General features: G+C 39.2%; 1 protein-coding gene across 1 annotated transcript in view; it reads right to left on the bottom strand.

Annotated features, from left to right (window-relative positions):
- lrba (LPS-responsive vesicle trafficking, beach and anchor containing) overlaps nucleotides 1-17198 on the bottom strand; it is a 272786-nt gene that overhangs the window by 179644 nt on the left and 75944 nt on the right. Inside the window, 4 exon segments of the mRNA XM_061678832.1 lie at nucleotides 860-921; nucleotides 4146-4279; nucleotides 4482-4566; nucleotides 7354-7514. Of these exon segments, the coding sequence (XP_061534816.1) occupies nucleotides 860-921; nucleotides 4146-4279; nucleotides 4482-4566; nucleotides 7354-7514 (442 nt within the window).

Below are 17198 nucleotides of genomic sequence, written 5' to 3'. Positions count from 1 at the left end.
GTGAAAAAATTGGTAGTAACACTAATAAGTTTGAGTAGATTTGACCATGTTGCTAACCAGAACAGCAGCACCAAGCATGTAAAGTCTCTCAGTGTCTTTCCACAAGTCGTAAATCCAAATGCACAAATGTTGTCTATGTTAATGTTCTCCAGTATAGTATTTGTTTTCTTTTTAAACTCCCCATTCACTTAAGATTGTTTAATATCGGTAACATTGTTTAATATTCTAAAAATGTCTCCCTCGTCTGCAGTAGGGTAATTAAATACCCTTGCAAACTATTTGTGGAAATATGGTTAGTGTTGCAAAGCAGAATTAACAAAATGGTAGGTATCCACTGTATTAGATTCTGATTGACAGCAGTAACAGAGCACCCATCGGGAGCGTGACGCTAATCGGGTATCCCGCAAAGACGCTATTGACAGCAGCAGTCATCGATCCGCCTACGCCTGCTTATGATCCCGGAATTAGTATTCATGAATGTGGCGGCAGGCTAAATAAACTTGGCAACGTAAGCGTCCAGGAAACAAGGCCCAATCAATGCAAAGCACCATCAAATCGACATTATCCCTCCTCGTCGGTTTGGGCCCACAAAGGGGGCCGGGGTCAAAGGGGAGGTGGACAGGTCGGCCACCCTTGACCTATATGGCCGATATCTGCAAGCAGAGATGTCTTCGATCAGTTTTCTCGGGCCTCGTTGAGGGGACAGGACACGAGCAGGAATGGAGAGATAAGTGACTGGATGGCTCTGAGTCCTGACTCTGTTGTTGCTGTTGTGGATTTAGTGCACTCAAGGAGAGGCAGATAAATCAAAACTACAGCAAAGGGCATCCGAGAGAGGTGATAAAGATGCGAGACTTGCCTGTGAACACAGCAGCATGACGAGCTCTACCACCGAACTGCTGGACTTCATGCACACCAAGCCTGGGGGAAATACAAGACAGAGAGTTGGTGTTATTTGACAAAATGGGCATCTCTAGCCATGTTTCCATCAAGCAGTATAGTTGATTCCGTCACAGTCTGGAACAGTAGAAGCAGATTTTGGTTTGCACTTTCAACACATGCGGTAGTGACAAGCATTTGACAATGATGAAAATTGACTATCATGACACTAAAAATTTGCAGTGAATAAGTAAAAACAAGTGTGGTATAACAAAACAAACCAAAGAAAAGCTAGATTTCATTAAGAGATAAGCTACAGGTATGATTGTTTCAAATATATTTCAGTTGAGTGGCTCAAAAGTGCTACATTTTGGGGTGAGAAGGTAAAAAAAAAAATGTACAAAATAAATGTAGATAAATTGGAGTACTCGGTAATAATAAAAAAACAAATAACTAGTACTAATTGGGTGACCAGGTACAAAAATTTAATCAATGAAAATGAAGTGATACAATAGGGATACAATAAAGTGGTAAGAATAAATATAGTAGCACAACAGGTTTAAAGTAACAGGTTTAAAAATATAAGGAAATACATGGGTATAATTTCTAGTGACCAGGTACGTCAAAAAAATTAAAATAAAAAATAAAAAAAAAGAAATAGTGCAATTTGGAGGGACCAGGTATGAAACAAATAAATAATTGTTTATAAAATTGTGTAATTTGGAGTGAGCAAATTAAAAATAAATTAAAATAAAGTGGTATATGTTGGAAACCATATATGAAAAAAAAATAAAGCGGTACCATTTGGAGTGAACGGTAAAATAAATGAAACAGGAATAAAGTGGTTCTACTAAATAAATAAATAAATTAATTAATTAATACAAACAAAATGTGCTTCAGAAGCCAAACAAAATTTGGAGTTCAAACCGTTTTATTGTGACACTGTCACAAAATGGCACCAGCAACAAGGAGAAAAGTGTGATGCTAACCATAGAACAGAAACCGCAAACTTACTGCGGCAGAGGAAAGGTTCTGGCTACTAATGAAATACCACCTGCATCAACAAACAATTAAGCAAGCTGATACGAGCGAAACTAGCATGTAGCTGAAAGGCTAATTAATGAGAAGTTTGCCAACAAAGTGGTTCTTGTTCGGCATATTAGAAGAGTGAGTAGTTTTATTTTATTTTAGTTTTATTACATAGTGGTTAACTTGTTTGACACTTTAAAACACTGGGACTCAAACATAGTCATATAATCTCTTAACAAAACCCAACTGTACTGCTTGTTGGAAACAGATAATGTAGTCCATCAGAAAAGTGTATTAGCTAACACTGTACCATCTGTAAGGGAGCGCCGAGTATTGATGTGACTAATGAGCTGACATGATGTTAATGTAAACTAATACATATTTGGGTTTTGTATTACAGGTCTGACTTGTGCCGACATATGTCCCCCATTGGTCCCTAATGGCCAGCAATGGGGGGGTTGAAGAGATCAAGGGGGCCACTGGAGTGTCCAGAGGCTCAGACGGAGGGATGGGACGTGGATATGTACAAAAACACACCTCCCCCTGCTTACTTTCTACACAGTCACCCCCGACCCCCTCCTGCAACTATCAATCAACTTTCCATTTTGTTTGGTGGCAGCAGACATCCCAAACACTGCTATTAGGGGCCTGGCCTCTGACCCGGGCCCCCGGAAACCTTCAAGCGCTGCTACCGGCTCATCACGCTACTGTGTTAAAGGCAATTTAAGAATCAGGGTATACCGAATCTATATGGTTACATTCAGGTCAGAATTTTGGGGAATCCGATGCTTTCCTGATAAGATTTAATTGAAAACCATGGTCTTGAATTTGATCATGTTCTCAACAAAAATTAGAGAGACGAAAAAATTAAATTGACTGAAAACAACATTTGTCACAAAGCGGAATGTGCGAAATTGGGTACAAAAGTTTTAGTTATACAATCTTTGAAGCCATTTTCGACAACTCTCGTAACAAAGTGCACAAACCATTGTATTGTCATGTTTGAAATTGATGGTCAATCTTTTCCTGATCAGATTCATGCTACTTTGTCAAAATTCTAGTGCACTTTAACAAAATCTGCCTCAGTAACAAAGTGCTTACATAAGATTGATCATAAAAGACAATTTAAATAATGAAGAAGAAGTGGCTTTCGGCTTTTCCCTGTCAGGTGTCGCCACAGCAAGTCACTCGCATGATTTTGTTTGGTACAGTTTTTACACCGGATGCGGATGCCCTTCCTGATGCGACCCACCCATTTTTATCCAGGCTAGGGACAGACAGGCAGTGGTTGGGTACTGGTGCGCTGACCGCTAATCGAACCTGCGCCGTTTGCGTGAAAGGCAGCAGCATGTACAACTACACTACCAGTGACCATAATAATCACGCTAACAATTATAAAAAAATTTTTATAAAATACTATTTACTAAAATGTAATACTAAATACTAAAATAACGAATAAATTATTAATAAATAGTAAATACAAATAAATAATAAATGCATTATAACAATAACATATATAAGAAGAGCTCCCTTCACATTGGTATTTGGCATAAAGGAGGTCCAGAGTTTTTTCCCCCTCCTGTTGCACAGTGCACATATTGTGTGAAGTTGTTCACTGATGAGAAAAAGGAACATTATTGCCGTTTCTACTGACGAGGATAAGGGGGCCAGGTGATGAAATTGGGATCACCGCGCATGCATGATGCCTAAATCATATAGAATGAATATTTATAAATATTACAGGGATGGGCAACTTCAATTGCGGCACATGTAATCTGGACTTTTCCAGATCGGATTTGTGCCTCTTGACTGAAACAGGTTTGACAACACAATTGTGATCTCACCATCAAATTCGTTCGATAGCACTTGTCACGAAGCTACACCAGTAATGGTTTTATTTAAAAAGGTGACACTGGTGATGGAAATGGATGTGCACGAATAAATTGCAGTGTGAACAGCACATTTGGGCTACTCCATCAAAAATCTGTTGTTGGACTAATACGGCAATGAAGACTGCATTGAAATGTCGACAAGTCCAACCAATCTTCACCAAGGTGCAGCCTGATATGACAATGGCCATTACCATTGACAGTCGAATTGTCTTTTAACAAACAATAACAAATACGAGCTTATTGCTGTCATCCGCCATGTTTTTTTACCTGAATGCATCCAAGTCGGACATATGCAACTTCCCCAGCGGCCTTGAATGCAATGTAAGACTGTGGCATCGTACTTACTCGTGCCCTCGATGAGGAGCTCCTGTCCGTGACTGCCCAACAGGGTCCGGGAGAGAAACGGGGCAAAGTCCACAAAGATCTCTCTGAGTAAGGGGGCTGCCTTCTCCAGGGCATGTTCCAGACGCTCAGAGATGCTAGAAAATGATCATCGAGAGGACACGATGGGCAAAAAGTCAGGAAACTCTAGTTCAAGGCCATGTTTTTTTTTTCTTTTTTTTTTTTTTTTTTTTAAATGGGGAACACTTGAATCAATATAAAAAGGTATTTAAATGAATGTGTACATGTGTGTGCGCGTGAGTATGTGTATAAAGTGTGGAAAAAAATAAGATGAATCACCTCATATTGGGGGCCGTGTGCTGGGTCACAGGGGAGAGCGGCGGGACAGATGGCAAGCTAGCGCTAGCTGGATCCTGGCCGGCTGCTGCAGGGGGGAAACCATAGAACTCTGTTATTAGTCTGGACTCACACTGACACACGCACACACACAAGGCAATACATTACATGGCCAGCATAGCGCCATAAACCGGTGTGGAAACATGCCTCTTATGAAATCATACAATGGCTTCCATTCAAATGTTGGAAGAGAGGGGATGGGGCGATTTATGGTGGAGTAGGGCAAGTGGGGGTACAAGTATAATTTTTATGGTTTAGATAGCGCATGATGTACTCCGGGCACAATACGTCTTCCTTATCAATTTACAATTCAGAGCTTTCCATGACGGAGCCCTCTAAATTACATACTTAGAGCCTGGTAATGTTTCACTGTCACCCGCTTAGCACACGCTCTTTTTTTTCTCCCCTCCTGTGCCTAGAAATAAGGTTGCACAATTTGGAAACAGACCTAAATGAAAAGTATTTTGCTTTTGAATTTCCATTTTTGTGGACTTGGATATCATTTTTGACAAAGAGAAAAAATAAGATGACCATAAATTACATAAAGGGAACTTATAGCCATGTAATGTTAATATAGTGAAGCATTTCTATCCTGGCTGCTCAGTCCAGGCCACCGGACATTTTTAATCAGACCACAGCACAAAACAGATGACAGTGATCATCCAGCTGGTAATCAGGAGGTATTGTCATATAGCCAGAGCATAGCAACAAAAGAGGATGACTGTCCTGGCTACCACCGATGTTAGAAAGGAAAAATATGGTACCCATTAATCACGGAAATTGAACTTATTGTAACATAGCAGGAGTGTAGCGACGGAAAGAGTACAAGTGTCTCTGTCCGAGCTGTTCAGTACAATATGGTAAGGAGGAAAATTATGATAGTGACCATAAATCAAGGCAACGTCTTGTGACTTATTACTGGCAGTGTAGTGACAACAGTGGACTGTGTCTTGGTTGCGGAGTAGAATATGGTAAAAAAGAGGAAAACTATGATGATCAATATAAATCACAAATAAAAAAAATAATACGATGACATCAATCACGGAAATAAAACAACATAGCAGTAGCGCATTGACGATTGTGATCGGAGGGATCTTTTGCAATATAGCGTTAACATGGCAACATAATAGAAAGACCAGTCTGTGTCCTGGGTACCATTGATGGCAAAGTGGAAAAATATGACTATGGCCCAAAATAACGTAAATTTAACTTATTGTAACGTAACGTATTTTTACGTATCAGTAGCACAGTGACAACAGTAGTAATAGGGATTCTGTCTGCTCAATGCAGCATGGCAAGGCGGAAAAATATGACAATGCCCACAAATCTTTGAAACTAAACTTAATGTGACGTAGCTGTGAACAAACACCATTGATTTCGCCACTCATTAGGTCATCATATAGCAATTTAGCCCACAAGGCTGCTTTTCTGACCGTTTCATTGTTGGTCTAAAATCTGCTTTACATCATCATTGCGCATTGAGGCAGAACAGCACACACGCTACAGAATCAATGTATGATATGACCCACCACTAAATGGACCTCGCCGCACCTCGTAAATAAGCTAATGCACGGCTGAATATGGAGGAGCAAGAGGAGGATTACACTCCTTGCTTGTTTTTCCAGCCGGGACAGTCTCTGAGAGGGGATAACTCCTCGCGAATGACGTGTGATGTGGTTTGGAATGAATGTGCACGCGAGTGTGTATATAAGGTGTTAAGCAGCTCTGCCGGGATTCTCCACCCGCCATCACCCCCTCCCACAATCCACTCGAGATGAAGGATAGCTGATTGAAAACAAAAAGGACTAAATGAACGTCCCTGTCAGTCCTCTCCTTCATTATTTTGAATTTAATTTTGAGATTGTTTTTTTTTTTTTTTTTTTTTAAATACTAAATAAATTTTAAAAAACACTCAAAAACTACAGTGACTGCCCAACCACATGGCATTTTACTATACAGGGCAAGAAACCATATTTGGTAAGTGAAAATGGATGTTGTTATCTTTCACTGTAAGATGGGAGGGTCATAATAATTTAATGATTAAAGTAATTAGCTATAATAACAGGTGTACAATTTTCAGAATTGCTTCAATGACAAACCGACAAAAAATTGTTTTGGAATTAAAATGTCTTTTTTTTTTTTTTACACGAAGTCAGCTTCCTAAATGCTATCCAGGGAGGGTGTTTTTTTGTGTGTGCGGAAATTCTCAAAATATAAAGCAAATTTAATCATTAAAATATATATATTTTTAAATACACCTAATTTATCATAATTCCACAATATGGATATTAATTGTAATAAACTGTCAACAAATTTATCAAAGCAAATACATTTTTGTCCCACATTTAAATTTCTTAAACTGTGAAATATGTTTTTTAATACGATGTGATAAATATTAAATACAGTATTAACCTATTTATTCATTTATTTCATAAGACATTCCTAATTATAGTCTGAATTAAATTAGTTCATGGACAATTTATTAGTTTTATTCACAATTCACATTTCTATTTATAGGCTATTTTTGGCGCACACCCTCCTTAGTTACTAGTTATTTTTGTTTTTTTTAGCATTTTCTTATTTTCTAGTTTAAGGTTTTTCATCTACTTTCTAAATGTAATTTTTATAAATTTAATTTGAAGAAGGGCCATTGAGCTGGAGCTTTATGTGATTTAGTGTCACACTGGTTTGTGTACTGAGGTTTTAGATAAGCACATTATGCTGCACAAGCCGCACAGAAGAGCAGCATTGCTGAATAAATATTGATTTCTAGCATAGCCAAGTAATTCAGTCTGCGTGTGATGCGAGTACTGACCATCTGCAGAGCCGCTGGCCTGTGATGTATCTCCAGAAGAGACCACGGCCACGGCAGCAGCGGGTGACACAGCGGGCACGGTGGGGGGAGCAGGGATGGCGACAGCGGCAGCGGGCACCTGAGACGTCACACCCGCTTTCTTGGGCGCAAGGACGACACTCCTCCATGACAAACAACACAATATTCACATCAGTGTACACAATAAACGTTTAATGGCAGTAGATGACAAACAGAGATACAAATGCACAATGATGCAAAAATTCATATTCAGTAGAAGGTTTTTACACTTTTAGGATTGCTGTGATAAAGTTTTTTTTCTTTGGCTTTTTGCAGCTTATTTTTTCGCATATGTATATAGTTCAGCATACAGCCTAAATATTTTGGTAAAAATGCCTTCAGAACCCACAAAATCTTCAGAGTTCACACAAGACAACTGTTCAGAGGATCAACTCCATTTTTGTTTTTTCTTTGGAGGTTTTTGCGACAGTCACCCTATATGAAGGAGAAGCCCTGAAAAGGGGCGCGTAGAGAAGACTATAAAGAGGAAGTTACACTATTTTGTCTTTTTTTGTGGCACCCCTGATGGGATAGTCACAACAATGGTTAACTTGTAGAAGTATTGTGTTTTGCTTTTCTTACATGCTGGTTTTTCTCACACACATTTTTCACATATGCTTGCTGTTCACTTTTCTGGAAAAATTACACAATTACAAGTTGCATAAAACTTAGTTTCCGTGATTCATGGACATCAACATAATTTGGAGTACAGGATTTGATCTCAATTTTTGGGAAAAATATCTTCAGACATCGCAAAAAACATTGGCAGTCTGTGCAAGATGTCAGTCGAGAGTATTGACTGGTTTTGCTTTTTATTTGGCTTTTTTGCTGCCTTGTGTTTTGGCATAAATACAGAGTTGGGAATCTAACCTACATTTTTGAGAAAAATAATCCTAGAAGTCACACAAAACTCTTGAGTTCGTGCAAGATGTCGGTTCAGAGGATCAAGCGATCAACTGGTTTAGCTTACTCTTTGGCTTTTTTGATGCCGATACCCGCTACGCCACCAAAAAAGTCCCTACATTTGAGAGTAGAGTTTTGAGAGTAAAGTGGTATAGTTTGCGAGTGCGGCTGGAACGGCAGCCGGGAAGCTGAACGGCGCGCTGCAGATAAGCCGTCAGTCTGGAGCAGAGCTCTGACAGACCACTGGTCATATCAAAGGAAGGCTGACCCTGCTTATCAGTGCTGACACAGGGGAAGCAGAGCCTAATCACTGGCTGCCGCTGCCGCTGACACACACACACACACACACACACACACACACACACACACGTGCGTGAATGTACGGTCAAACATGCTATGCACATGTTTAAGTACAGTGGAAGGGCAAAGAGACCAAAGGCTAGCACACCATTGTGAAGCAATTGAGGTATGATGGAGGCGAGCATGACTTTACCCTGGCAAGCCAGGTTAGCGCAGCGGGTAGTTAATATAGTACAGTTTACCTAGGTTACTAGAATTAGCACAGTCTAACCAATTTAACACTCAGGCTGGCCAAGCTGGCAGACAGCTTATTGGAGATGGCCTATGAGTTTAACCAAGCTTGCCAAGTTAGTACACAGGCTGGCGGATATCGCCCAGGTAGTTAATAAATGCAAGCAAAGTTAGCCCGCAGTCAAGCAAACATCGCACAAGCTTACTAATACTAGTAAGCTTGTAAGTACTAGACTAGCTTACTAGTCAAGATAGCGGACAAGCGAGTGAGGATAGCACAAGAGTTTATACCAGCTAGCCCATTTACTATACAGGCTAGCAAATATAGCGCAAACTGTATGTTTGCCTAGATTAGTAAATTAAGAAATAGGGTAACAACAAAGGTTGCACATAGGCTAACAAATATACCATGAGCTTATCCAGGCCAGTCAAGTTTACAATTTGCAACATAATTAATAACAGTCCTCCATTGTACTTATTGGCAAAAACTTGGCAGTCCTAAATTTTGCAAGCGATTTGTTATTTACAGTTCATTTTGTGACACATTCGTTATTTGGTCTTTTTTGCGCCATATACTTTATTTACATTACTCAATTTTATGCCATTTAGAATCCAGCATTTTGCAGCACGTTTGTTAGTCCATTTTGCAAAATTTATTTTTCACAGCCTTTGAGCATATTATTTACAGTCCTACACTTTGCGACATTCGTTACTTACTAATCCTCCATTTTGCAACATAGCCGTTATTTAGTCTTCCATTTTGCCACATATCCTTTATTCATGATGCTCTATTTTGCAACGTTTGTCATTCAGTCCTAAATTTTGCAACATATCCATTATTTTCAGTCCTCTGTTCTCTAGCCATTATTTACAGTGCTCCACTTTGCTACATACAGTATGTTATTTACATTCCTGCATATTGTGATATTCACTGTCCTCCATTTTATGATGATTATTTTCAAAACTCAGTCCTCCATTTTGCAACATATCCACTATTTATGGTCCTTCATTTTGCGACAGAATTGCATCGTTAAAATCAATCGGTTTTGCTAACTGCAAGCAGGCCGCAGACACGTTATCTGCTAACTTTTGCTTCTGTTCACATAACCACAACACAGGACGGCTGTATCAGGACTTGAAGGCGACCGCTGCAACTACCTAAACATAGATGCTATATAAAAAGCACAAAAGAGTGACGCTAATAGAGTGTGTGTGTTTGTGTGAAACCTTCCATCTGCTTGTAATGGAGTCGGTGAATTATTCAGCAGGTCATTAGCCACACTTATCATGAGTGGGCCGCCCCGGACGATTAATCAGTCGTCAGCAATGGCGGTCAGCCGCAATGCAGGAGGCCCAAGGTGTGTGTATGCGTGTGTGTGTGTGAATTATTTAACGGCTTTAACCTGCTATGTATGTGTGCCGTAAATGTTGTGTTCAAGTAATCGCTGCAATTTTAAATGGTGTGTAGGTGTGTGTGTGTGTGTGTGTAAAACTTTTACGATGTCTACCACACCAGCCTCAAAGCTACCAGGATGTACACAGTCATTAAATAAGGTGAGAGGGAAAAAAGAAAATAGTAAATACCATATTTCCACTCAGATGTCGTGCCCCAATTAATCAGCCACTTAACAATAAAAAATAAACACCCCCGTCAAATAGAGGACTCTCTTTTCCCTATAAGGAAAAGAAAAGAAGGGTAGTAAGTATATTGATCTCAGTTCAGAGACTTTAATTTACTGACATGGAAATTAAGAGTCAATTTTTTGAAAACATTGTTAGTCCTCCATTTCTCAATGTATCCATTATTTACAGTCTTTAATCTTGCATCATATCCGTTATTTACAGTCTTCCATTTTGCAACGTTATTTACGCTGTCCCATTTTATGACACTATTTACAGGTGTCCCATTGCAATACTTACAGTTCACCATTTTGCCACGTGTATTATTTACAGTCCTACATTTTGTGACATTTTAATCATTAAATGACCTGCTCATTTATTGTAATTTACAGTGTTCCATTATGCGACGTTATTTAGTCGTCTTTTTCCGACACATCCCTCCTTTACAGTCTTCCATTTTGCGACATTCGCTATTTATACTGGTTGATTTTGTGACATATCTGTGATTTACAATCATGCATTTTTGACACCTTTGTTATTTACAGTTCTCCATTTTGTGACATATTTGTTATTTACAATGCTCAATTTTGTGAAATTCTGTTATTGACATTCCTCCAATTTGCAAAATACATGATTCAGAGCCCTACATTGTGATACTTATGATCCTCCATTTTATGACATGTCCATCATTTACAGTCCTCCATTTTGTGACACATTTGTCATTTACGGTCGTCCATTTTGAGGACCGATGTGAGAAATTCAACTTGCCGTCAGTCAAGCGCTGTTTGTTTCTGACATGCTGAGTTTCTTCCCGAGCACTCCATTAACAACACTTCACGATGGACACAAGTCTTCTGTACACGCACGGCAGGAATGCAAACAAGCGCGCCCCGTGTATATCCCCACCGTCCAACACTCGCACATTCTGCTGATCTAAATCAGCAGCTTGTACAATGACACTGTTTGGTTCTGGTTCATGTCAGCAAATATTTGCAGACTGCCTGTCATAACAGGGGCACGGCTGAGAAATGGATGGGAGAAATCCACCAGGTCTGCGCTAGTAAATAAATCAGACAAGGAGGTGGGGGGAATACTTCACCTTCTGACCCACACCCAGTTTTTATCTGGATTTTCTTGTTCCCCCTGATGTCGCTCTCGTAAATCCATGCGTCTGGACGAGAGAAGAGGTGCCGTGTTTTGGCAAGCACGTCTGTGTAGAATGTCAACTTGTCTCGTCGTCTTGTCGCAGGAGAACTTGTGGTTTGCTTGTCGATGCCAAGCAGTGATGGACGCGGTAGATGATAAACAGTGGTAGTGTGTGATTACTGCACAATGGGAAGAACTGATGAGAATGCAGTTATCACTACAAACTAAATGAGATGCTCCCAACTGGAACTTTCAACAGAGGTCTGTAGAAAAGATTGCATTGGACTTTTACGACTTTCAGATTGAACCTCAGCAATGTCTCCTTACACAAAAGATTTCCTGTCATACTCCATTATCCATTTCACAGATTTATCAAACTCAAAATGTATGGGTGCACACATAATAAATTTGCTCATTTTGTATTTATTTGCACTCCAACACTTCAGGGATTGGGAACAATTCGATTTGACCATTTTTAAATTCAAATAAAAATGCCTTAGTATAAACCTAATTCAGTGCAGCTAAGTATTTTTTTCCTCAAACTTTGTACTGTATTTTATGCATTATTACATTTTGTGTAAATCTAACATTTTGGCTAAACTCTTTACAAAATAACATTTGAAGGGTATTAAAATTGGCAATTACATTTTTTTTTTTTTTTTTTTTTAATTCTAATTTTTTGCTTGTTTACCAAATTTGTGATGTGAGACAACATGAATACATCTTGGAGAAACTAATAATTAAATGTACATATCTTTTGCACAAATGTGGTAAAAAATTGTATTTGATCTAAAAACTTAAGTTGGCATTTTTAAGTCTAAAATAAGTGAAGAATAAATTTGTAGTGCGAGACTACATGAATACTTCAAGGGCCCCCCTCTCAAAAAAGAAAAAAAGAAAATAAATAATAATCCAAGGGCATATTTTACTGTGAAATAACAAAAGTTCTCGATACCTGGATTGGGAATTGTTATTATTCTTATCCAGTACATTGCACAAATTTTTATAGTTATGTGGTGTGATCTAAGAGATTCTAAGTGGCGTATAGGGTGGTGGTAAAACTTGGATTTGTCAATTTTCAAATGTTTGCCTGAAAATTTATAAATATTCCATATACATTGGTTTAATTTATTCAAAGACCACACTCGTAATTCAAATAACTCATATTTAAAATCAACTCTGCCCATTGAAATGAATGAAAAGCCATTAACTGTTCAAGCCCATCAAAAAACACCAACGGTAAATTTAGTTTTTTTTTCATAAGAAAAATAGCACTCTACAGAACAAAGTAATAACATACTGTAATTCAGTTTGTGCATTATGATTCCATTCTTCAATGCTTACTGACATTGTGCTGCTATTGCGAAGTCTGTGCTTGCTGATTTGCAGCAAATAATCAATTGCTCACTTCAGTCTGGGGTTTCTTAAAGCTCTTAAAGTAGCTGACATTAACCCTCTGCTAAAAAACAGAACGCTGGACGCTTCCATGTTAGCAAGCTATAGCCCCATCTCAAATCTCCCTTTCATAGCCAAGATTATTGAGAAAGTTATTTTTAATAATTGTTGTTTTTTTTTTTTTTTTTTTTTACATAAATGAGTATTGCCACTAATCTTATGGAGATCATTGCTGTGCCACTGCTGAGACAGTTGAACTTTTGGATAATTTCACCTGTAAAATTTCAAATGTCATGAATGCTGTCGCTCCTATTAAAACAAAGACAATCTTGAGGCGACCTAGAACAACGTGGAGGAGCACAATGATGGTAAAGACCTCTAAATCAAAGTGTAGGAAAGCAGAACATAAGTGGAGAAAAACTAAACTCTAAATTGACTGACCTCTACAGACATAAGTCACTGTAATTTTAACCAAGAGTTAGTCAGGGCGAGACAGCAACACTTTTCAGAAATCATCAGTAAGAACTTCAATAATACTCGCACTCTGTTCGCTGTGGTTGACAAGCTCACAACCCCCCCCCCCCCCCCCCCCCAAAGCTCCAGAACTCCTAACAGCAGATAAATGCAATGAATTTGCTTGTTTTAGTGAAGAAATGCAATCCATCAGGTTAAATATTAGCACAAATCAGCAAAATGATAAAATTATACTGCATCTGAAGGCACCCAGGAAAAACTCTATTACCATGTCAGAATTTGATACATTTGACCAAAAAACTGTAGAGAAAACGGTTCAGCAGCTGAAACCATCAACGAGCTGTCTTTACTCAATACCATCTGACTTTTTCAAAGCTATTGCAAAGTCTGTGCTAGCTGCAGCAGATAATCAATTGCTCACTTCAGTCAGGCGAGTTTCCTAAAGCTCTTAAAATAGCTGTCATTAAGCCTCTGCTAGAAAATAGAACGCTGGACACTTCCATATTAGCAAGCAATAGACCCATTTCAAATCTCCCTTTCATAGGCAAGATTGTTGAAAAAGTTATTTTTAATCCACTCAGCAATTTCTTTAACTTAAATGGACTTTTTGACAAATTTCAATCAGGTTTACGAACTCATCACAGTACAGAATCCGCTCTTATCAAAGTGCTAAATGATAGAAGGTTGAATACTGACTCGGGAATGGTGTCAATTCTGGTCTTGTTGGACCTCAGTGCGGCTTTTGATACGGTAGATCATAATAAACTGCTGAACAGGTTGGAAACGTGGGTAGGACTAAATGGAACAGTCCTTAAATGGTTCAGGTCCTACCTGGAGGAACCACTGGAAGTGTTCAATCTCATTGAATGGCAATGACCTATGGGGTCCCTCAAGGGTCAGTTCTTGGACCCCACCTGTTCAGCCTGTATATGCTACCCTTGGTCAAATTCTTCAGAACTTTAATTTTGACTATCATAGCTATGTAGATGACACACTGTTATATCTAGCAGTGTCTACAGATTACTACAGTTCAATTGAGGTGGTGTGTCACTGTTTAAAACAGATAAATAACTGGATGAGCCAAAGTTTTCTTCAATTAAACCACAACAAAACTGATATAATTGTTTTTGGCAATAAAGAAAAGAGGATTGCTGTTAGTAAATACCTGGAGTCACTCTCTTTAAAAACCAAAGACCAAGTCTGAAACCTTGGTGTTCTGATAGAGTCCGACTTGACTTTCAACAGTCATATCAATGATGACCAATAAATGGCTTTTTTTTTTTCCAATTGTTCAGTATCTGCTGCCTGTTATGAAGATTGCTCCCACTCTCTAGTCTCACAGGTCAAGACATTTTTTTTTTTTCCCCCCCAAAAGTCGGAGCATGTCTCGAAAAACTCATAAATCGGGTCACTCCTAAGTCGAGGTACCACTGTATTCATTTTCACAAAGTGCGGGGCCTCTCCAGTACATCTGCCTTATCGTGAGTGTTTATGTTATAGCCTCTTCCAGCCCCTGTTGAAGGTGTCTGGCTGTGAAATGGAGCTTGCGTGTGTTGCAAGAGGAGGCTCCCCGAGCTGCAGGTCTATGATTTCCAGCGCTCCTTACGCCCTTCCCTGTAAACCGGCAAGCGTGCTCAGCGGGCAGGAGCCAGTCTAATCCCCTGATATGAGGAGCACCCGCAGACCTGACAAAGCATTCCTCAGATAAAGACACGCCATCATCACCAAGATGCTGCGGAATTCCCATAGTCGGGGGTTAAGACTCGCTGACTGCCTGGCTGGCTGGCTGCGGGGAGGAGGTGTTTTCTTCAAAATGTGAGAACCTCAACTTCGCCAGTCTCCCCCATGGAGGAGTCTTTTATTCATCCTCGAAGTCAAAATGTAAACCAGACCCGAGGACCATCTTCCATCACCTGGGCCTGTCTGTGGATTCACCACATGACTGTTTCCCCTTCCCCGCCCCACTCCAGGGTCACCAGCATTGATAGCGGACAGAGTCACGATCCCTCGGTTCAAAGGGGTTTTTGTTACAGAATGTTCTTGTGGATCCTCCGGGGGTACTGCGCAGAGACGTCTTCAAGGTCAGCAGCTTTTGTCAGGTATGAAACTGTCAACTTTGAAAAGCAATGGCCATATGGAGTCCTAGGGAAACCAGTGTTTTTTCACCCACCAACACACAGAAGCAAAGCAGAAAAACAGTATTTCACATATATCACCGCCCACTGGTTAAAACCCTGTATGTCCACTTTAAGACTACTTGGCATAGGATTGTCCGCTTTTAACATACAACTCCATTGACATTTCCATCAAACACTTTAACTCAATGATCAGATGACACCACTCAATAATAATACCATGCATTAAGTACAAGTAAGATTTTAGTTAGTGCAAAAAAAATTTCATATTTGTTATAAATGACATTTCATATGCGTAAAAAAGTGGCTATGGGCTGAAATATGTCCCGCCGGAAACTGATTTTGAATCATTCGTATTTTATTGTTTTTGTATTGTATTTTATAACTTAGTTTACATTAAAAAACTGAATTTGAATCATAAAATTCTAATTTGTATTGTTTAATTTCAATGAAAAACAATCAGACAAGTAGAATTTGAAATTGAATTAGTTTGGAACCGAAATCCATTAAACTTGAAGCTGAATGTAAGTTTATGAAATTTTATTCGGGTTCTGTGGAACTGTATTTAATCCTCACACAAAATTCAACTCTTTACCATGACACACATCCAGGTAGTTGAGGAAGAGCAATTAGGTCTCCTCTCTGCCAATCAGTACCTATGTTTTTGGACACGTAACATAGTACTCATTTATCTTGCCAACCGCCATGAAACGGAGGAAGAAGTGCTTGGCCCATCGACCGTCTTGACCACGGATGAGGCTGGAACCAATACGGTGATGGACTAAGAGCAACAGCCCCGTGACGCACTTCCAATCTCACTAGTGATCAGGTAAAATAGTATTCGGTTAACTTCCTGCGCCATTCACAAAAGCAGGAGCAAACACCAAATCTTAAGCATTTCAACTACCAGAAAACTAGTAAATGTAATGTGAGGGATACTTTAAATTCCAGAAAACGGGAGTGGTTGCCTCAAATGAATATTGCTGTATGCCACTTTGCACCAGATCGAGTTACCATAAAAGTGAAATGTGCTTTTTGCACATAAGGGTGCCATGTTTACCTTATTGTTACACTTGTAGAAGGGTGTAAAATGAGTGGTTACCTCATTTGTGCACTTGTAGGAAAGTGGTAAGAAAGGGCTGACCTTATTTGTACACTCGTACAACGCTCAAATGTTATTCAAAAAATGCTTGTCAAGTATTTATATTTCAGCCACTAAAAGTTAGAATGCCCTTCCTGCATTTTAAAGTCATTTTGAAGTTAATTGCAGAAATGAAGACAGAAAGGGCATATTTTTCAGATAAATACTGATCTAAAACAAGGTTTAGATACAATTTTGACAAATAGGGGGCCGTTCATTGTTGCACACTGGACTTTCCCTGATTCATCAGCGCAAAAACCGGGCCAACCCATACTACTTCCAGGATAGCCAAACTTATAGTCATGCTCAAAAACGTTGCCACCTTTTTAGCCATGACTGTATAAAAAGAAAAATAACGCTTTTTTTTCCTGACTGTCTGACATAAAATCAGACTAAAACTTTCCAGTTTTAGGTCAATTAGGATTGCCAAAATTATTTCTATT

The sequence above is a fragment of the Phycodurus eques genome, chromosome 6 (assembly GCF_024500275.1).
Source record: "Phycodurus eques isolate BA_2022a chromosome 6, UOR_Pequ_1.1, whole genome shotgun sequence".
NCBI classification, from domain to species: Eukaryota; Metazoa; Chordata; class Actinopteri; order Syngnathiformes; family Syngnathidae; genus Phycodurus; species Phycodurus eques.
This window is presented reverse-complemented; position numbering and strand designations above follow the sequence as displayed.